This window comes from Heterocephalus glaber, unplaced genomic scaffold (assembly GCF_053883595.1).
Source record: "Heterocephalus glaber isolate CG9 unplaced genomic scaffold, H.glaber_assembly_v1.0 deba00001504, whole genome shotgun sequence".
Lineage (NCBI taxonomy): Eukaryota > Metazoa > Chordata > Mammalia > Rodentia > Bathyergidae > Heterocephalus > Heterocephalus glaber.
In genome coordinates, this window is record NW_028258324.1 from 23,603,285 (window position 1) to 23,626,689 (window position 23,405).

Here is a 23,405-nt window from a genome sequence, read left to right on the forward strand (position 1 = left end):
TGGAGGCAAGAATAAAAAAAGATCTGACCTAGTTAAGACATGATGGTGATTTTAGTTGCTATAATAGTAATCAAAATAAAGATGAGGAAACTGAGAGCACATCTGTCAAGAAAAATGAGATGGTTTTAATCATTTTTTACCTTGAGGAGTAGAAAACAAAACATTTAGTAAAAGATCTCATCCAGGACTGTGACTCCACATGAGAGGACAAATGGGATATTCATTGAAATGTAGGAATACAGGTAAAATTACAGAAGCAGGAACAAGGGACCAGACATAGGCCCCAGACTATACCTCCATTATTTCATCAGATAATACCTGAAGTGTGCTCTACCAATCTGCAGGTGAATTCCAAAGCCAATCAAGGTGATACTCCATCTTACCTACCATAGGTATGAGTTTAAAAAGAAGCGGAATGCTCCTTTAAGGAAGACATAGGATAAAGAATACTTAAGTACAAAAAACACATGCATGTTTAAATTTGAGTGTGAAGAACCCACAGAGGAATTATTGAGGGTTTATAATAATGAGAACATTTATTTTATACACAGCTCTGTTTTAAATGTTTACTTAAAGTAAATCAAAGGTGAACTATTATTCTTTTTTTTTTTTTTTTCATACCGGGGATTAAACTTGGGACCTTGCACTTGTGAGGCAGGCAGCAGAACCACTGAGCTAAATCCCCGGCCCTGAACTATTATTCTTAATCACTGATAAAACATAAACATAGAGATGATTAAGTAGATTTCCTAATGTTACACATTTCATGAGTTACAGAGTCAAGTTTTGCAACCCAGAAATACTACTTCAGAAGTTATTGTCTCTCTGAAGACACAGCAGACAGAATAACTTCAAGGGACAACCTGCCATAATTGTGTTATTGGGATTGGAGACAATGAGTTTAAGATAAAACTTCCTTTTGGAGATGAAGTATTTGGGTTCCAGGGAAGAAATCTGTGAGCATGATTCTTTTCATTTCAAGCAGAGAAACCAGCTGATTAATTTGGAGAAGTTAGACCAGAAAATAATAGGTTATCATGTTTTAGTGCAAAAATATCTAGATTATTTTAGTATATAAGGAGCAGGTATAAAGTAATGGTAATTGGTAGAATTCTGGGTTTTTTTCAATTATGCAATCTTTAGAAGAAAATCTCATTGTTTCCATGGCAAGGTGTGTGTGTGTGTGTGTGTGTGTGTGTGTGTGCGCACATGCACATGTGCATGCATGTGTGTGTATATTTTAGTACTTTAGAAAAAAACTTGGCCACAGTACCAGTTCAGGAAAGAAAGAAATTACTGATGCTCTGGGAAAGAAGAATGCTAACACCTCCCTTGTTCAGAGCCTCCAGAATTCATTTTAGGTGTAAGCTCTGCCTGGAATCTTCTTAAGAGAGCAAAGATTGCAAGGAGAAAATGGGTGAGGATTGACATTTCATTGTCCTACAGGCATATGTATTGTTTCTTAATGGAAAGTTTTAAATAAAGGACAGGAAATAGAAAGAAAAAAAAGAGGACACAAGAACCCCATAAAAATCTACATTCTGAAAGTTTACCCACAGAACCAAGGACCTGTATTAGAAAAATAAATGTGCATATTGCATATTGGCTAAAACATTTCCTCTGATAATTCAAGTAAAAAAAATTCTTACTCCTTTTACTAAAGTCCAGTGTGTATTCAGTGTAAGAGAAAATAGTAGGATTGGTATTTGGAAAACTATTACCTGGCCATGGTTCTTTCCCCATCAGCCATTTTGTCTGAAAGACTTGATCCATGTAGCTCACAAAGAAGACCTAGAGAAAGAAAATTACTACTAATTAGTAAATAATAGCTTGGGATTGGATACCATAACATTTAAAATCAAAGGACAGAGAATGTAGGAAATTAATTCCCCCCAAATCAGCTATTTTTTCATACAGTGATACTCATTAGAAACATCCAAATTTAACCATGTTGAAAGTATCTTTCTGTATAACACTTCACAATCATTAATTCAATCTATACTCCTTTTAATAAGTATTGTGATGATATTCATACTTATTGTAAAAATATTTAATTGTATGTATAATTATTGAGATAAAATACATTCATAGTTCCACCCAGAATATATAATCACACAAATCTGGGCATATATGTCCCTCTAATATTATTGTAGAGATATGCACATGTATGTATTTAGGATAATATTTCACAGAGTCTAATACTCTCCTGTTATTTATTTACTATTTATTTCTTAAGCATGGCTAAGGAAATCTCTTTATTTGCATTTTAATTTTTTTAGTATGTGCTTGCCTTGCTTAGTAATTACATTCTTCATGGTGAGTGGGTACATGTACATAACACATTTCAATCCTTTTTTCAACAAATTTCCCTCCTCTGCATCTCACTCCTTTCATCTCGTGGTTCACTTCCTACTTGAAAAATATTTTTCTCTCTATTTCCAATTATCTAGCTTTCATTTTACTCTTTATTTGTATTTTGGATTTCTCATATCAGAGGAACCATGCAGTACTTATGTTTATGCATCTGATTTACTTCACTTAACATTATGGTCTCAAGGTGCATCCATTTTCCTACAAATGAGTCAAGTTGATCCTTCTTATGGCAGAGCAGTACTCTTTTGTGCGAAAATAACACATTTTCTTTATAATTATGTCTATCAATAGACATATAGGCTGCTTCTAATATTTAGCTCTTAGGAATCATAATGCTATGAATATAGATATGCATGTATCATTGTAACATGATGTCTTTAACATTTTCATGAAGATTCCCTGAAGGAGAATGGCTGGGTTGAATGGAATTTCTAGTTTTAGTTTTTAGAGGAATCTGCATAGTAATTTCCATGGTAATTATACTAGTTTACATTCCCACCCACAATGTAAAAAGTTCTTTTCAAACCCACAATTTTGCCAGAATTTGTTATTGTTTGATTTTTTTGATGATAGCCATTATTTCTGGAATAAGAAGAAATTTTAACTTGCATTTCTCTAATGGCCAGACATGTTGAACATTTTTAATGTATTTATTGCCCATTTTTACTTTTGATAAGTAGCTATTCATTTCAGTTGTCTGTTTCTTGACTGGATCTTTTATTGTTGGTGGTCTTTTTTTTTTTAGTTTTTTTTAATATATTCTAGGTATTGGTCCTCTGTCCCAGAAATAGCTAGCAACTTTTTTCCTTTCTTCTGTAAGTTATCTTTTCACTGTGTTGGTTTGATGTGCAGTTGCTTTCTAATTTTATATTGTCTATTTTTTGATTCTTAGTACTATTTCTTGTGCCATTGAGGTTCTATTCAGAAAGTCCTTGCTACACATACATCTCTAAGATCTTCACCTATTTATCTTCCAGCAGATTGTTTCTGTTTTAACATCTAGATCTTTGATCCACTTTGATTTTTCTTTAGTATATGGGAAGATGTACAGGTCTAGATTCAATCTTTTGCACATGAATAGCTAGTGTATTCCCAGCACCAGGCTATCTTTCCTTCAGTCTAGGTTTTTGGCCCCCTTTTCAAAGATCAAATAGCTGAATGTTCCTGGAGTTGTTTCTGCTTCTCTGCTCTGTTTCACTGATCAACATGTCTCTTTTTGTACTAATTCCATGCTGTTGCTATCACTGTAACTTTATAATACAAATTCAAATCTGGGATTGTGATGCTTCCTACATTGCTCTTGTTACTTGGGATTGGTTTTGCTTTTCTGCGTCTCTTCAGGGTGAATATGAATTTTAGGATTGTTTTCTCTAGTTCTGTGAGGAATGCTATAGGTATTTTAATTAAGATTGCATTAAATCTATATATCAATTTTGGAAATACGACCATTTTGACTATATTGGTTCTGCCTATCCAGAAACAGGAGATATCTTCCCATTTTCTGATGTCCTCTTCAATCTCCTTTTTCACAGTGCCATAGCATTTGTTGTAGACATCTATAATTTTGTTGGTTAGGTTAATTCCTCAGCCTTAATGTTCCTTGATGCTATTATGAATGGTATTTTCTTTCACAGTGAGTTCATTATTGGTGTACAGAATATTTAAATTTTTGTGTTGATTTTGTATCCTCTTCCATTGTTGAATTTGGCTATTAATTCTAGGAGCCTTTGGTAGAATCTTTTGGTTCTTTTATTCAGAGAATCATGGCATCTGCAAACAACGATAATTTAATTTCTTCTTTGGAATATATATATATATATATGTGGGACATATATATATGGGATATATATATCCCATTTATTTCCTTCTCTTGCTTGATTGATTTGGCTAATTTTTTAAGTACTATGTTGATCAGAAGTGATGATAGTAGACATTCTTATCTTATTCATGATATTTGAGGAAAACTCTCAATTTCCCCATTTAATATGATGTTGGCAGTAGGCTTGTCATAAATGGCTTTTCTTGGATTAATATAACATCCTTCTGTACCCATTTTTTTTATCATAAATGAAAGTTATATTGTATTTTGTCAAGGGCTTTTTCTGCAGCTTTGAGATTATTGTGTGACTTTCAACCTTTATTTTGTTTATGTGATGTATTATATTCATTTTTTGCACATGTTGGGCCATCCTTGCATCCCTTGGGTGAAGCCTACTTATTCAAAATGTATTTTTTGATAATTTGTTGCATTCAATTTTCCAGCGTCTTGTTGAGGATTTTTGCATGTGTGTTCATTAAAGAATTTGGCCTATAGTTCTGCTTTTTGGTTGAATTCTTGTCTGATTTTGAAATCAGGGTAATGCTAGCTAGCAGGAATGACTTTGGGATTACTCTCCCCTTTTCTATTTCACTGAAGAATTTGAGGAGTGTTGACATTACATTTTTCCCTAAAGTTCTTGTAGAATTTAATGGTAAATATGTCAGGACCTGGGGTTTTCCTATTAGTAGGATTTCCATACTGCTTCAATTCCATTGCCAGTTATTGAATTATTCAGTTTGTAAATCTTCTTGGCTCAGTTTTGACTGCTTATGTTTGCCTACTTATCTATCCATTTTTTTCTGATTCATCACTTTACTGAATTACAGGTTTGTCAAGTAGTTGCTAATAATCTTCTGGATTTCAGCAGTGTGCATTGTGATTTCATGTTTTTTTGTTTTTAATTGCATTGATTTGCATGTTTACCTTTCTTTTCTTTTTGGTAAGATTAGCTAAGGGTTTTTCTATTTTGTTTACTCTTTCAAAGAATCAGCTCTTCAATATGTTGACTCTTGGTATCATTTGTTAGTCTTCATTTTATTAATTTCTGCTCTGATCTTTATAATTTTTTTTCTTTACTATTTTTGGATTTGGATTTTTCTTAGTTTTCTAGGACCTTTAGGTATTCTAGGTTTATTTGTTTGGGCTCACTCTATCTTTGTAATGGGAGCATTCGTAGCTATAAACCTTTCTCTTTTTCTATATCTTATAAGTTCTGCTGTTTTGCTAGCATCATTATTGAATTCCAGGAACTATTTTAATTCTCCTTGATTTCTTCTGTGACCCACCAATTATCCAAGAGTATATTGTTTAATTTCCATGCATTATGTAATTTCTGTGGTTCCTTTTGCTATTGAGTTCTACTTTCATTGCAATATGATCTGATATTATGGATGGTATCAATGGAATGGTATAAATGGTATAAATGCATGGCATAAAGGAAATGTATTTGAAAACATTGTTTAATGTCAATATAATATTCCATGCAATTAATATTACATAATTTTTCAGCCATTTTCCTGAAATTGTTCATTAAGACCATTTAAAATTTTTGCTAATATAAATAATCCAGCAAACAATATCCAATCTCTATAATTTCAAATTTATTTTAGATTTTTTCCTTAGGATATTTTTCTGTAGTCAAATTATTCCTATTTTCCTATAATCAAACTATTCAATCAATGAATTCAAAATTTAAGAAGCCTTTAATTAACTGTGTTATATCTCATTACAGAAAAACCTGTGACAATTTATTTGCCCAACAGAATGCATAAGAGACTTTCTCATCTATTGAACTAAAACACTACCTTATTATATGAAGAAGAAAATGCTGACTTTCTTGCTTGCTTGTGCATGGAAGAAATGTACTTAAAAGTTATGTTTCTCTGAGCATACATAGGGCTTTAAAAGTGCAGAGTTGCAAAAGTGGCAGAATTTCAGAAATAGAAAGGCTAACAGATCAGATGAGTGTCTTTCATTTCGGGCTGCAAGCTTGCTGCGATGAGTCCACTGTTGATTAGCTAACTTACCAATCTGTGGCACTGCAACCCATTGCCTGACTTTCTGAGCCATGGACACTGATGCCAAATGTCACTGAGCATGATGGGAGGTTTAAAGCTGACTTCTGTTTTGTTGCCACAGCTTAGCATTATGACCACAGAACTACCTACCCATTTTTTTCATTATTTGAGTTTCAAAGTATAAAATTTTCAGTTTGGTATATCATTAACAAAATGGAATATTATATTTTAACTATTTAAAATATTAAAGGTAAAAATAAATGTTATGTTTTCAGAATTCTAATTTCATTATCAATGAAGTTGAACTTTTTTCTAGTTTTAGATTTCTTCAGTGAGCTTAGGTTTTATAAAAGACTTTTTGGCTAACATACACAAAGAAAATATTTTCCATTTGCTTATTTTCCTTTCTTTTCAATGAATTCTTTTCATTTATTTTATAAATGCACCCAACCTTTCTATTTCTTCCAAACCACACTTCAGTCTTTTATTATCTCAACACTTGAGTTATTAACCATTCCAATACCAGTTCCTTTCTTCCAGCCATTCCCTTTGCTGTAGTTTATCTTCCTGAAACACTGATTTTATGAAATCACTTTTCCTCAATGAGACTCCTCAATGACAGCTTATGGTCAAAAGATAAAATTCTATGACCCTACATGATCCTTTCACATGCATGTCCCACTCATACATAATTTGCTTCATACAAATCCTGGACTCCAAACAACAGAAATAATCAGACAAGAACCACAGAATGTACTGAGAACTGTGATGGGTCTTAGACAAAATGGTCAAGTGAAGAGGAAGGGCATGCCATTCAGAGGAAATAATGTATAAGCTGAAAAAGTCAACTCCAAAGACAAAATTTACAGAATACCTGAAACAACTGGGAGTTTTAGATGGCTTTGCATAGGCCGAGCATAAAGATTGCTGTGAGACTATTGATACTTTGAAATAGGAAAAGGTCCAAAGGGGTAGGGGTGGTGGGAGGGGAAGGGTAAAGGAAAGAATGGAAAGGAAAAGTTATGAGAAAAGAAAAAAAGTGGAAACAAAGTATGTAAATAGGGAAGGGTTTAGGGGTGAAGGGCGCACAGGTAATGGGGAAAAAATAAGAACCAAGATACACCATGTACAGGTACAAACACCCAAAGATAAATGTAAATGTATTGTATACCTAAAATGTACCAATAAAAGAATTTAAGAAAAAAATAAAATAAAGGAGTAGTAATCCCCTCTTTAAAAAAAAAAAGAAAATACGGACATATTATAGAATTTGGAATAGTAACATGAAGATTCCTTCACACTATATGATTGGCATGGCTGCTTGCCCCATAGAATATAAGCAATGGAGAGGTTAAAGAGTTGAAATCATTTTAACTGAGATGACTTCTAGCTTTCTAGTATGACCACCGGGTAGGTGCTGGGTGTACAAATAGAAGGAAATGGAGGAGAAACTGCCTGGAAAAAGGGAGAATAGATTCAGTTTGAAACATACTGAGTTTGAGCTGCTTACAGGAAATACAGAGAGGGAAGTCCAAGTTAATGTTCTTCTCTCTGCCTTCAACCACAAAGAATCCTCTCACCCAGGGTACCTGCTTTTCTCCTTCTCGCTCTTCAGATCCTACCCAAAATGTATCCTAAGTCTAATCTATCAATCATCATAATCTTCTACTAATTGAATTCATTTGAAACATTTAAATTATACTCACCTCAAAAAAAAAAGCTGCTCTGATTTTGTTGTATGGCCCCCATATGAGATAGGGTTTGGCATCTTAGGCTGCTTTAATTTAAGTACACTAACAGCTAGAAATGAACAAATAACTGGATGAGATCAAAGCAATTTGGAGTCTGGTTTCAAGGACAAATTATACTTTGGAAGAAATATGTCCTTATTACCGTAAACTGTTTATCCCAGACATAGGAAGTAACACCTGAGACTTGACATGAATCAAGTGCTTTGCCAGTAAAGAGTCACAGACTATGCTGGATTTTGCATAGGAGGTATGCCAAGGCCAAATCACATCTTAATACATGAATTCCTAGGCTGTGACCACTGTCATGTTTTCTACATTAGTGAATTATTAGCTTTTATTTGTAAGGAAAAAGCATCTGCCTAGAAATTAATACTTTTTGAAATCCATAGCTCTCAGATTTAAATAATATTGTCTTCCTTCTGTTCTGCTTTCCAATATAATAAAGTTTTCATCTGTAAAAGGATTTTCAAAAAATTATATACAGCAATATAGAAAGACATATAAGCTAAACTGGTTCTCAAAATACGCAGTCCCCAGAGGTATCATCTATGCTTATGATTAATTGCAAGCTTTGAATATTATTTTGGTTTTTTCCACATATGATTTAACAATTGTCACTAATAATTTAAAGGATTCTCATGTAATAACTGCCTTTGCCCAGATTTTGTTCTAAAGGAGCCCAGTTCACAGTAGTTTAGATTGGCAATTCTAAAATCATTATCTGTGACTTTCATGATTGAATATATGAGTAAAACATAATAATAAAAGCCACATTACTTCCCATTTGAGAAAGAAGTGAATAATATGAAAAAGAAAAAAAATGAACTTCTTTGTAAAACATTGAAATGCAGATAGTAATGTGAATGTAGATATACAAAGGAAAACTTGCTTATTGATAGAAAAACTTAGAAGTAAATATCTGTAAATGTATTTTGTAGTTTTTCTATTGACTAGACCTAAAAATAATGATACTTCAAAAGCAGTGAGCAAATCTAGCTTTTAGATATTGGGACAGTGGGTACGTTCTCCAAAATAATTAAAAGGGAACATATTAAGTTCTTATAAACCTGTTATACAACACATGAGTTTGTGGAAAATAAAATAATTTAAAAGCAAAATACACACAACTTTTTGAATTACACTCTTTTTAGAACATATACTTCAGCTGAGCATGGTGACGCATGCCTGTAATCCCCGCATTTGGGAGGCTGAGGCAGGAGAATCACCTCAAGTTTGAGGCTAGCCTTGGCTACATAGTGAGTTCAGGGATAGCCCGAATTATATAGCAAGACCCTGTCTCAAAAATATATATATATACCCTTAGAGATTCTCTAATAATCCAAATGAGTCACTTGCAATGAAGATAATGAAGCCAGATAGAATGATTTATCTGAGATCATTCAATTACAGAATGACCTGGGAGTTGAATCAGTTAAATGAAATTGCTTAGAATTTATCTTTTAGGCAATAACAATTTCTTTCCAAAAAATTTTAACGTACCATATGTACACATAATGAATGTGTAGTATAAACTTGGATGAGTTTGCAAGTAAGTACACACCCATGAAACCATCACAGCAATCTATGACATAAACCTATCAACTTCGAAGATTCCTTCCTGCCCTCTCATTTATTATTTTTGATGATAAAACACTTAACACAAAACCTAAAATGGTCTGTTATCTTAGCAAATGTTTAAATATTTAGTATAGTATTGTTTTTATAGGCTTTAAATTGTTGATATTTAGAACTCATTCATCTTGTGTAGATAAAAACTTGTATCTTTTAACTAATCTCACTCATTTCCTTTTTCTTATCCCCACAACAACCATTATTCCCCTCTGCTTTTTTTTGAAAGTGACTAATTTAGAGTCCTTGTGTAAGTGGGAGCATGTTGTATTCATCTTATATCTGGCTTGTTTCATTCAGCATAATACCTTCAAATATCATCCACATTGTTGCAAATGACAGAATTTCTTTCCATTTTGAGGTTACAAACAGGTGACAACTATTTCTTCATTAAAACTTAACATTTGTGTAATGCTTTTAATGGAAAAATATTCTGTTTATGTGTACATTGCATTTCCTTTACCCATTCACCTGCCAATAATCATTTTGATTGTTTCAAACTCTTGGTTACTGTAAATAATGCAGAACATGGGAGTATATACATTCTCTGAAATCCTTAGAATAATTTTTAATATTACTCAGAAATAGGATTACTGGATCATATGTTAGTTCTAGATAAATATTTTGATCAGGACACAATCCTGCTTTACCTAATAGCTGCACTAATTTATATTCCCACAGTACATAGGAGTTCCATTTTCTTCACATCTTCAAGAAGACTTGTCTTTTGTCTTTCTGATAGTAGCCATTCTAATACATAAGGAAATATCTCACTATAGTTTTGACTTGTTTTCAAATTATCAGCAATTTTTAACACTCTTTCATAGATCTGTTGGATATATATATGAATATACATATATATTCATAGAGAAATATTTATTCAAGTCATTTGCCTGATTTTTGTTGTTTTGTTTGATGTCATTTGCTTTTAGTTTACTTTCTTTATTTTTTGCTATTGAGTTGTAGGAGTTTCTTATATATGACAAAAATTAATTACGTCAGGTAGATAAGTTGTAAATTTCTTCCCCATTCTGTATATTGCCTTTTCACTCTGTTGAGTATTTTCCTTGCTTTTTAGTTTGAAAAAAACCCCAATTGTCTAGTTTTATTTTTATTTCCCATAATTTTGGTGTCATATTCAAAGAAATCATTGCCAAATTCAATGTCCAGAAGCATTTTCCCTTCTTGCTTTCTAGGAGTTTTGTAATGTTGTGTCATACATTTACATCTTTAATATAATATGATGTCACCTAAACATCAGAAATTGACTTCTTTATTGGGTAAAGGCTTTTTATTTCTTTTTCTTGCCAAATTTCTCTAGCTAGAACTTTCTGTATAATGTTGAATACCAGTGCTATGAAGTTTAGACTGGCCCTGAACTCACTCTGTAGCCCAGGTTGGAGTCAAATTCTTAGTGACCTCCTGCCAGGTTCCTCTTCAATTTTAAAGAGCAATTTGATTGGATATAGTGTTCTTGGATAGGATTTTTATTTCTTTCAACATTTTCAATACATAACCTTTCTATTTCCTGGCCTACAAGGTTTCTGTTGAGAAATAATCTGTTAATCTAATGGACATCCCCTTATATACCATGAGTTCTTTTTCTCTTGGTTTTTATCAATTTTGTTGGTTTTTATCAGTTGTATCACAGTGTGTCTTGGAACGTTAGACTTTGAAAATTTGTAACACCATTCTTACACACACACACACACACACACACACACATTCAGTAAGTTTTAAACCATTATTCTTTTTAAAAAAGTTTTCTGTCCCTTTTCTTTTTGTCTTTTCCTGCTTGATATTCAATAGGGAACAGAGAAAGGGGATGTTACTAGAACCTCTGCATTAAGACCTAGTCTCCTGCAAGCCATGAAAGCACAAGGCAAAGTAATTTTTTAGACAGAAAAGATAGAAAAATGAGACTTACAGAAGAAGCTGAGCTTTAGGTCTGATCAATGCTGCTCTGAGCAGCAAAGATGAAAGATCCCTAGCTTGCCACACTTTTATTCTGCACAACGGGAATAACAGGTAACTCAGAGTAATAGGTGTCTCAGAGTTCAGCAGCAGGCAATAATCCTAGGACAATGAGATACTATGTGTTCCTCCCAGGATGTCTTCAGCTGGCATAATCTTGCCCTGGAGTATCATGGCATCACTGAACTGTTGAAATTTTAGCTATGACTGGAGGCAAAAAAAGGTGTTATGTTTCAATATGTCATAGCCAGCTGGTAGGCAGGAAAACTAGGCCTAATCATAATTTTAATTGTGAAATGATTTTTCCCCAAAATTGTGTGGAACTGCTTCCGATATATCACCCTTTCTTTTTGTTTTATGTTTAAGTGTGTTTTTAGGGAAAAGGAAGTTCATCCAACAATGGCTTGTCCCTATGTATTGTGAGGACCTATAATGTGTTTAACTGGCTTAGTTGACTATAATAAGCTCTTTTTCAAAGGCTACCTCCAACTGCAGTTAGGGGAGAAGGGGCACAGGTTTCATCCAACTGCTTTGAGCTGAGAAGGGTCAATGTAGGGAATACTGAAGTCAGAAGCTTTATCGAGAGAGCTAATTTAACAGGCTTTGAAGGAAAATCATGTTGTAAATTAGTAATAAAAACCCTCTTTATAAAACACATATGGTGAATATTGGTAAAAAATTGTCTACCACGTTTGTTGTAGATATTATCTGCATGATCACTTGGATTTTGGCAGTATATAGACAAGAATAAGGAAAAAAATTTTAAAGAGATTACAGCATGCATAGTCAAGGTATAAGCGCTAAAAAAAAAAGTAGTTTAGGGAAAGATGCATGTTTAGAAACTGTTTTAAAAGGACTAAAATAGTGAATGTAACTTGTTGATTTGTAGACTCTCCACTAAATGGAGATTATCTATATGTCAGATATATTTTTTCATAATTTCTCTTAATTTTGCTTGTAAAAAGATTAAAAATTTAATAACTTTTTAAAAAATTTAGCTAAAACACTTAAAAACTCTTATTGAATTGGTATAAATTTTATCTTAGTCATACTTTTCTACTGGGTCTTTAAGACCAAGTTACAGTGAGACTTATATTAAATAAAATTAACCTCTTGCTATCTAACAAGGTCAGTTAAGCTCTTTAGGCATTATCTTGGAACCATGAATAGAGCCGCTTAGCTTCTCTGTCAGTGTCAGCCATCAGGATATGTCACAGACTTTCTTGACCACATTGCTTTCTGCAAAAGCATGGGAGGTATTTTTTTCCTCCAAGTGACATTCCTTTGGCACACTTTTTTGTTGAAACTTACTGTTTTAGAGACCAGCAATCTTCCTGCTCAGGAGGTTGGGTGACTCACCAAAGATGTAGTATCTTGTGGAGAAGTTTCCCTCATGTTCTGGATCTTTTTGTTGTTGTTGTTGACCTTGAAGGGCCAGGGACAAAAAGTTGGGTGCCTTCGTAGCCCATTTACCTTTATAGTTCTGGTCTCTAAACTTTAGTTGTTGAATACTCAGAAGAGAAGATCAGTAACATTAGTATTGTAGTAGCAGTAATGTACTCAACTATTATAATTTTACCTGGATATTAAGCATTTTGGAATAAAAATATACTTAGAATAATAACAATTATTTCCAGTCATGGTTGTTCTAGTGGTTGAATCCCTATAGAATGTTAACAGAAGAAGGCTATAAATCAAAGACTACACATACTATTTTAGCATGACAATTGTGATGATATTATTTTTGTAATACACTTAAAAGTGTATTATAGTATTAAATAGCCACTGTTAAATGCACTCACTCCCCCCAAAAAAGTATAAAAAACTGCTCTGACCTAAGTAACTATCTTTTGACAGGCTGCCATCTAGGAAAATATATCAGCTTACAAATGTACCCGTTATCATAAGTTGGGCCGGAGATTTAGCTCAGTGGTTCTGCCACCTGTCTTGCATGCACAAGGACCTGAGTTTTATCTCAGGTACCAAAAAAAAAAAAAAAGAAATAGTCTCCCTATTATCTTAAGTGGGTGGAGCATAAGTGAAAGACAAAGATCTTAATCAAAAGGAGGTTATTACCATAAACAATATGTTGGAAGACCCATATAATTAGAAGGCATGAATATATATATATATATATATATATATATATATATATAGGTGTAGCTTGAAAACACTTGCTGTTAGAGCACCTTACTGTGCACAATTCTTTTCTTTTTTTGTGTGTGTATTAAATTCTTTTATTGGTACATTGTAGGTATACAACACAATTACATTTCTCATTGGGAATTGTACCTTTACATAATGCATCTTGGTTCTTATCTGTTCCCCATTCCTAGCCCTCCCTTCATGCCCTCCACCTTTCCCTATTTACAAAGACTTTATTTCCATTTTCCCCATTTCTCATTTTTCCTTTCCCTTCTTTCCTTTCCCCTGCCCCTCCCACTACCCCTACCCCTTTGGACCTTTTCTTCCTATTTCACATTATCGATTATTCATTCTAATCATTGGTACATTTTAGGTATACAATATAATGACATTATTCATTAGAAATTTGCACCTTTACATAATCTCTCTTGGTTCTTATTTTTCACCCCTGTCCAGCCCTCCCTTCAACCCCTCCATTCCTCCCTATTTACAAAGATTTTGTTCCTATTCAATTTTCTCATATTAATTCCATTCCTTTCTTTCCTTTCCCCTACCCCTCCCACTTCCTTCCCCTTTGCCCCTTTTCTTCCTATTTAACAATACCTATTATACATTTTAGTCCTTATTTACACTTTCAGTTTCTCACACCAGAGAAACTATTTGGTATTTACACTTGTGTGTCCTATTCACTTAAGAGTATCGCCTCAATGTGCATCCATTTAGCTATAAATATCTCTAATTTCTCATTTTTCATGGCTGTGTACTACTCCATTTTATTAAAAAACCCCACATTTTCTTTATCCAGTCTCCAGTTGATAGGCATTTGGGCTGCTTCCAAGGTTTAGCTATTACAAACTGTGCTGCTATGAACATGGGCACACATATATCACTGTGGTATGATTCTTTTAATTCTTTGGGGAAGATCCCTAGCAGTGGAATAGCAGGGTCAAATGAGACTTCCAGTCCTAGTTCTTTGAGGTATCTCCATACTGATTTCCACAGTGCTTGCACCAGTCTACACTCCTACCAGCAGTGGAGCAGTGTTCCTCTTCCCCCACAGCCCTGCGAGCATTTGTTATTGGTTGATTTCATGATAGCAGCCATTCTTCCTGGAGTGAAGTGGAATCTCAGCATTGTTTTCATTTGCATCTCTCAAAAGACCAGTGATGTTGAACATTTTTTCATGTATTTATTTGCTATTTCTACTTCTTTGTCTGAGAAATGTCTCTTCATTTCAGATGCCCATTTTTGGACTGGGTCTTTAAATTTGGGAGGTCTGATCTTTTTAAATTCTTTATAGATTCGAGATAGTAGACCTTTGTCTGAGGAAGAGAAGGTGAAGATTTTTTCCCACATTGTGGGTTGTCTCTTCACACTGCTGGTGGTTTCTCTTGCTGTGCAGAAGCCTTTTAATAAAAAGAGATCCCACTTGTTGACTGTTTGTGCTAGTTCATGGGCAACTGAGGTTTTGTTCATAAAATCTTTTCCTACACTGATGTCTTCAAGGGTTCTACCTCACCTCTGTTCCAACTGGTTCAGAGTTTCTATTTTAATATTTAGATCTTTAATCCATTTTGATTTTAGTTTAGTGCACGGTGAGAGATATAGGTCTAGTTTTAATCTTTGGCAAGTTGAAGCCCAATTTTTCCAGCACCATTTATTAAAGAGGCTATCTTTCCTCCAGTGAGGGTGTTTGGCTCCTTTATCGAGGATGAGATGGCTGAGTGTGTCTGGCGTTGTTTCTGCATCTTCTAATCTGTTCCACTGGTCCTCAAGTCTGTTTCTTTGCCAGTACCATGGTGTTTTTAATCACAGTAGCTTTGTAGTATAGTTGCAGGCTGGGGATTGTGATACCCCCTGCCATGTCTCTGTTACCTAGAATTGCTTTTGCTATTCTGGGTCTCTTCTTGTTCCAAATGAATTTTTGGATTGTTTTCTCAAGGTCTATGTAGTATGCTGCTGGGATCTCAACTGGAATTGCATTAAATCTATATAGCAGTTTTGGAAATATGGCCATTTTCACTATATTAATCCTTCCTACCCAGGAGCAGGGGATGTCTGTCCATTTTCTGATATCATCTTCAATCTCTCTTTTCAGAATGCCATAGTTTTCAGAGAAGAGGTCTTTGATTTCTTTCAATAGGATGATTCCTAGTTATTTCAGTTTTTTGGATGCTATTGTGAAAGGAATTGTTTGGCCTATTTCTCTCTCAGTGAGTCTATTGTTCGTGTAGAGGAAAGCTAATGATTTTTGTGTGTTGACCTTGTATCCAGCTACTTTACTGAATTTGGTTATTAAGACTAGAAGACTTTTGGTGGAGTTCTTGGGATCTTCTATATGTAGTATCATGTCATCTCCAAATAATCACAATTTGACTTCTTCATTTCCTATCTTCATTCTTTTTATTTCTTTCTCTTGTCTAATTGCTGTGGCTAATGTTCTAAAACTATATTGAACAAGAGTGGTGATAGTGAACATCTTTGTCTTGTTCCTGATTTTAGGGAGAAGGATTTCAGTTTTTGACCATTTAGTATGATACTGCCTGTTGCTTTTTCAAACATAGCTTTTATCAGATTGAGGTAGAGACCATCTATTCCAATTTTTTGTAGGGTTTTTATCATAAATGCATGTTGGATTTTGTCAAATGCTTTTTCTGCATCTATGGAGATAATCATATGGTTTTTGTCCTTGGCTGTATTAATATAGTGTATTACATTGATTGATTTTCGTATATTCAACCATCCCTGCATCCCTGGGATGAATCCCACTTGATCAGGGTATATGATCTTCTTCATATTCTTCTGCATTCTATTTGCCAGTATCTTAGTAAGGATTTTTGCATCTATGTTCATTAGTGAGATTGACCTATAGTTCTCTTTTTCAGTTGGGTCTTTCTCTGCTTTGGGGATCAAGGTGATGCTTGCTTCCAGGAATGAATTTGGGAGTATTGCTTCCCTTTCAATTTCACTGAAGAGTTTAAACAGTAGTGGCAGCAGTTCCTCTTTAAATGTCTTGTAGAATTCAGTAGTGAAGCCATCAGGGCCTGGGCTTTTCTTAGTTGATAAGTTTTTAATTACATTTTCAATTTCATTGGTTGATATTGGGTTGTTCAGAATTTTTAGGTCTTCTTTGTTCAACTTTGGTAATTCATATGTATCTAGGAATCTGTCCATTTCTTCTGTGTTGTCCATCTTATTGGCATATAGGTTCTGGAAGTAGGTATTGATGATCCTCTGGATTTCTGCTGGGTCTGTTGTAATTTCACCCTTTTCATTCCTAATTGCATGGATTTGGGCCTTTTCTTTCCTTTTCTGACAAGGTTGGCTAAAGGTTTGTCAATTTTGTTGATTCTTTCAAAGAACCAACTCTTGGCTTCATTGATTTTCTGTATCATTCTCTTAGTCTCCATTGAATTGATTTCTCCTCTGATCTTTATAATTTCCTCCCTTGTATGAGCTTTGGGGTTGTCCTGCTCTTCTTTTTCTAGAAGCTTGAAGTTCAGCATCAGGTTGTTTAGTTGGGCTCATTCTGTTTTCCTAATATGTGTATTCACTGCTATGAATTTCCCTCATAAGACTGCTTTCATTGTGTCCCATAGATTCCAATATGTTGTATTGTCATTGTCATTTAATTGAAGGAACTGTCTGATTCCTTTTTTAATTTCCTCTGTGACCCATTGGTTATTCAGAAGTGTGTTGTTCAATTTCCATGTGTTTATGAAATATTGTGTTTCTTTTGCTATGGATCTCCAATTTCATTGCACTATGGTCTGATAATATACAGGGGATAACTTCAATTCCTTTGCACTTACTTAAACATGTTCTATGTGTGAGTATGTGGTCTATTTTGGAGAATGACCCATGTGCAGCTGAGAAGAATGTGTATTCTGATTTTGTGGGGTGGAAGACTCTGTAAACATCTGTTAAGTTCATTTGTTCAAGAGTTCAATTGATTTCTAGTAATTCATTACTTATTTGTAGTCTAGTTGATCTATCTATTTGTGACAGTGGGGTATTGAGGTCCCCCACTACAGTTGTATTAGTGCATATATGACTTTTCATGTCCATTAGTATTTGTTTTATATAGTTGGGTGCACTAGTGTTTGGTGCATAGATATTTATGATTGTCATCTCTTCCTCTTGGAGTCTTCCCTTTACAAGGATGTAGTGTACTTCTTCATCTCTCTTAATCAGTGTTGGTTTGAAATCTACTAGATCTACAAAAAGGATAGCTACTCCTCCTTTTTTTCAGGTTCCTGTCACATAGAATATTGTTTTCCACCTTTTAACTTTCAGTCTATGAGTTTCCTTTTGAATTAAGTGTGTTTCTTCTATGCAGCATATTGTTGGATTTTGCTTCTTAACCCATTCTGCCAGTCTATTTCTTTTGATTGGTGAATTGAGTCCATTAACATTGATGGTTATAACTGAAACGTATTGACTTATCATTGCCATGACTTTTTCTTTTTGTTGGATTGTCCCCCTTTACATTTAATTTCTTGTCATGCCAGATGGATTCATTCTGCTTTGCTTCCTGGGGTTGTGATCTTCAATGTCTGTTTGTAGGATATTGTGTAAAATTCTTTGGAGTGCTGGTTTGGTATTCATGAAGTTCCTAAGGTGCTCTTTGTCATGAAAGTATCTTATTTCTCCATCAATTTTGAAAGATAGTTTTTCAGGGTACATCAATCTGGGTTGGAGGCTGTTTTCTTTTAGGGCTTGGAATATGTCACTCCAAGCTCTTCTTGCCTTGATGATTTGTGTTGAGAAGTCTGCTGTGATTCTGGTAGGCTTTCCTTTGTATGTGATTTGTTTCTTTTCTCTGACTGCTTATAGAACTTTGTTCTTCTGTTGGGTTTCTGGAATCTTAACAATTATATGCCTATGTGTAGATTTTTTTTGATCAAGGTTATTTGGAGTCCTCTATGCCTCACTTATCTGTATGTCAAGTTCTTTTCCCCTGCTTGGGAAGTTTTCTGCCATTATTTCTGTGAAGAGGTTTTTTTATGTCATCTGTACTCTCTCCTGTTTCTTCATTGAGCCCAATCAGTCTTATTTTATTCTTCTTTGCATCATCTAGCAGCTGATGGATTGATTTCTCATGTTCCCTTATAATTTTGAAGCAATTTTTCTTTTCCTGGTCACTAATTGCAATCTTATCTTCTATATCTGAAATTCTGTCCTCACATTGGCTCATTCTGCTGTGTAGACTTTCAATGGAGTTTTTCATGTCCTGGAAATCTATTTGCATCTGTTTTATGGATTCCATTTGTTTCTTATGTTGGGCTTCCATCATGTTCCTGAGCTCCTCTCTACATTAATTAATCATGTCTTGCACTAGGAGCACAATTTCACCTGTTTTCTGAGAAATTATTTCTGATTTCATTTTTTCCAGATCCCCTTTTGTTGCCAGTTCAGTGGGTCCAGGTGGTTGAGTATCATAGTGTTCCATCTCATTTCCCTTTGGGGTTGCTGTAGGTGATCTGGAAGTCTGGTTTTGAGACTTATTTACATGTCTTCTCATTTCGACTGGGGTGCAGGGCTGTTAGCGCCTGAACAGATTACCTCCTCTGAGCTGGGTGAGGTGGGACAAGGGCCGGGAGCAGCGGTAGGGATGGTGACCCAAAAGCCCTTTCCTGTGGGCTGGGAGCAGCAGGAGGGATTGTGGCCTGGGAGCCCCTTCCTCTGGACCAGGAGCAGTGGGATAGCAGTTCAGAAGCCCCTCCATCTGGGCCAGGAGTAGTGGGAGGGATGGTGGCCTGGAAGCCCCTTCCTCTAGGCCAGGAGTGGCGGGACACAAGGTAGCCCAAAAGGCCTTTCCTCTGGGCTGGGAGCAGCAAGAGTGATGGTGACTGGGAAGCCCCTTCCTCTGGACCAGGAGCAGTGGGACAACAGCTCAGAAGCCCCTACTTCTGGGCTGGGAACAGCAGGACTCAGTACCTTGGTCTGGTGGTCTGGTGTCCTCTGCATCTTTGTAGTGTGGAACCAGGTGGCTGCTTGTCTGCAGCAGGGTGATTCGGTGTCTTCCTTGCAACTCAGAACCTCGGTAGGGCATGCACAGACCTTCCTGTACGCAGAGGGCTGATTTGGCTATTCTGCACAACTGGGGACCTCAGTAGGGCATGGGCAGACCTGCCTGTCTGCAGCGGGGTGATTTGGCATCTTCCATGTGACTCAGGACCTCAGAAGGGGGTGCACAGACCTGCCTGTCTGCAGCGGGCTGATTCGTCATGTTCTGTGGGACTCAGGATCTTGGTAGGACATGGGATGAATATATTTTTTACACCAGAAAAGTAGCAGTAACAAGTATCACAATTATACAAAATCTTATCTTCTTCAATGTAGTTTGGTACCGAAAGCATCTTTCTAATAGCATCTTTTTGTTTATCCCACAGAAATTGATGCTTTGAAGATGACCAATGTGTACATATCACAATAACGTAATTAGAATTTAATTAATGTAAACATTTTATAATAACATATTTAGAGATTAACTCTTCAATAACAACCAATGTAACCAATCTTTAATAACATATTGAGACAATGTTTGTTGGCGTGCATCTTCCATAAGGTTATGAAAACTATTGGGGTCCCATTATTGAACAAAGACCAGAATAATTATTTTCTGGGCAGCTGCTCCTTTATTCACCAAGGGGAGACCCATTTAGCAATCTTCCCAAAATGCTTGCCAGTAGGTATTCATTACTATCAGTCTACCAGTATTCAAGAGTAAATGGTTTTCTACTTAAGGTTCAAATACAGATATATATGACTTGGAAGATGTTCAGGCCTCACAAATGATGTGGAACAATGCCAAGAGTGTGGCTTATTTCCCATTTCTCGATACAATTTTTATAGCAATATTGATGAATTCTAAATTAATATTGCAATGAACTATTTAAAACACGTATTTTCAATATATTCATTTATGTCATTTAAAATAATCAAATGGCCCTAATTTTGTTTCCTTCATTTTCTTTTCCTCTTTTCTTCTTTTTTTTATTTTCTTCTTTTTCCTTCCCTTTCTTTTTCCTTTCCTCTTTTCCAATTTTTTCATCTTTTCCTCTCTTCTTTTCTTTTTTCCTCCAAGTCAGAAAGATTCTTTCTCATTTAATCAATCCAAAGAGCTCAGTGGTATAAAATAATTTGTTGTTTAGGTTATATCATATCCAATAAAAGAAAAAATACTTTAAAAATTCAACTAATTTTGCAAGTAAAATAAATCCAATATTTATTCAACAATAACACTTAAAATGTTCCTTTTCTAAATCCAGGTACCTTTCTGCAGTCTTCCCTCCAAAAGCATGACTGCAATAATTTCATGACTCTATAAGAAATAACATGTGCAGGCAAATGGATATTGTAATACTCTTTTATGTCTCATATCTTAAATTTCTCTCCCACAATCTCAAGTTTTGTAAAGTGACTAGAGCAGGAGGACACTATATTTATCAGTGGAATCTTCCATTTCTGACCTCAGTAGTTCATGAGCTGTTAGGAAGTGCAGCATTATTGAAGGGGTGGGTCACTGCAGGCTTTATATCAAACAGTGAATTCTTGTCCCCAGATCTCCACCTTTTAATATCTCTCTGCTTTCTGGCTGCCATAAGGTGAAGTGCTCTCTGCCATGCTCTTTTACTACAGTGTTTTTGCCTTAAGTGCTAGAAAACCATTGACTGAACCTCCTTTAAACATGAGTCAAAATAAACCTTTCTCCTTTAAGTTGCAAGTGTCTGATATTTGGTGCTATCTGCAGAAAGGTGTCTAATACAGAAAATATGTACCAAGAGTGGGGTCACTGCTGTAATTTTACTTAACTATGTGGTTTAGAATCCTTTGGAATTGATTTGTAAGCAGATTTTTGAAAAATTTGTAGGTATGGATTTGAGAACCCATTGAATGTTGTGAGAAGTGTTATGTGGACAATGCTGGTAAGAGCTCAGAAGACCCAGCATGCTAATAGGAATCCAAACATTAGAAGCCTGGCTCATGAGTATACAGTTAAGAATAAATTTATTCAACACTGAACTAGCAGCTATCCATGTTTCATTCTGGCAGAGTGTTTATCTACATTTTGTCTATTTCCTAAGACTTTGTGTGACTCTCAATTTAAAGATGTTACACTAAATAATCTGGTGAAAGAAATTTCAAAGCAACCTAACATTCTGGCCATGGCATGGGTACTACTCATTGCCTTTAGCTAGATCTACAGAGAAAATCAGTAGCAAAACTTAAAGAAAAACAATACAAAAAGTTGGCAGTTTCATAAGAAAAGAAGCACCTGCAAAGTTGGGTAAAGGATAGCATGATTGTTAAAATATTAGCATCTTTGAAACCCAAGTACTTTGTATAATGATACTAGGAAAGATATTGTGAGATATTTAAGGACAGGGTCAGAACTCATCCATCACTATCTCAAGAGTATAAAAGGGTAAACTTCTTTAAAACACTTTTCTTTGAGAGGAGAGCTTGAGGCTCCCTTGCTAATTTAAGGGTATGTGTGGTAGTGAATCCTACATTACAGTCATCCTGACATTCAGAGTCTACTGCAGCCATAGCCCAAGGGAACAAAGCTACTCCACAAGCCAGCAGCAGTCTTTGAAATCATGCATATGGTGCTGGTTGTTCAACGTATAGAATGCAAGTGTAAATGAGTCATAGAGGCTTCCACCTTGATTTTAGAAGAATGAGTGAGAGGCCAGGCAAATATGTGACCAGGTTACAGTTACTACCAAGAGCCCTGGAGAGAGTTACTCTTGAAGTTGTGAGAGTAAAACCAAAGGTAGAGTGGAGATCAAAGGAAGTTGGAGGTGTTGTGAATGTGAAATGTCTGCTAAAGAAAATCACAGGCAGTGATCAGAAATAGCCCATGAGAGAGGCCATCAGAGTTGTAATTGGCAATGACATAGGGGTAGGCCTGTCCATGCCTTTAGAACTCTCAGCTTACCACCACCTGCCCTATGTGCTGAATACTAAATTATAAGATTTAATATTTTCCCTGTTTAGTTTTAGTCTTGCTTTGGTCTGATTCTTTTCCTTTGGAATGGAATATTAACTCTATGCCATTGTATGTTGAAAGTATTTAACTTTTTTTGTGTGTTTTACCGGGTCTTATAGCTAAGAGTTTACCTTGAATCTCAGAGGAAACTTTGGACTTGGACTTTACAGAAATGCTAGGAATGTTAAGATTTGGCAACTCTTAGAGATAGACTAAGTGCACTTTGGATAATGGAATGGATATGAGTCTTTTCGTGATGGATGGCAGAATGTTACAATTTAGAACTAAAGTGTCCTGCAAAAGTCTTGTTTTGTAGGTGATTGGATCATATAGGTTCTATACTCATCAGTGGATTCATCTAATTATGAGTTCATTAGTACCTGTGCTATTTAAAGGTACTGCTTGGTTGGAAAGGTGAATCACTGGGTTGTGACATGAAACTGTGTATTTTTGTTTCTGGATTTTCTTTTCCTCCTCTCTCTCCCCACTGGCTACTATGGGATGATGAGCTTTCTTCTGCCTTTACTGTTTCCTTGTCATGGTGTTTCTGCCTTGGAGCCAGCTAACCCTGGATGAAATCAAACATGAGCCAAATTAAACCACTCTTACTTTCAGTAGTGGGTATTTTGTCCCAGAGACAGGAAGATGACTTTACATCCTCCTTGCAGCAGATAGTACTATGGGATTGACCCTGTCCA

At 35.2% G+C, this 23,405-nt stretch overlaps 1 protein-coding gene across 1 annotated transcript in view; it reads right to left on the reverse strand.

The window, feature by feature from the left end:
- The window catches only part of LOC106009285 (uncharacterized), a 118,829-nt gene that overhangs the window by 37,806 nt on the left and 57,618 nt on the right, over positions 1–23,405 (reverse strand). Inside the window, exon 6 of the mRNA XM_087185981.1 lies at positions 1,722–1,791. Coding sequence (XP_087042107.1) covers positions 1,722–1,791 — 70 coding nt within the window. The remainder of the gene's footprint in view (positions 1–1,721; positions 1,792–23,405) is intronic.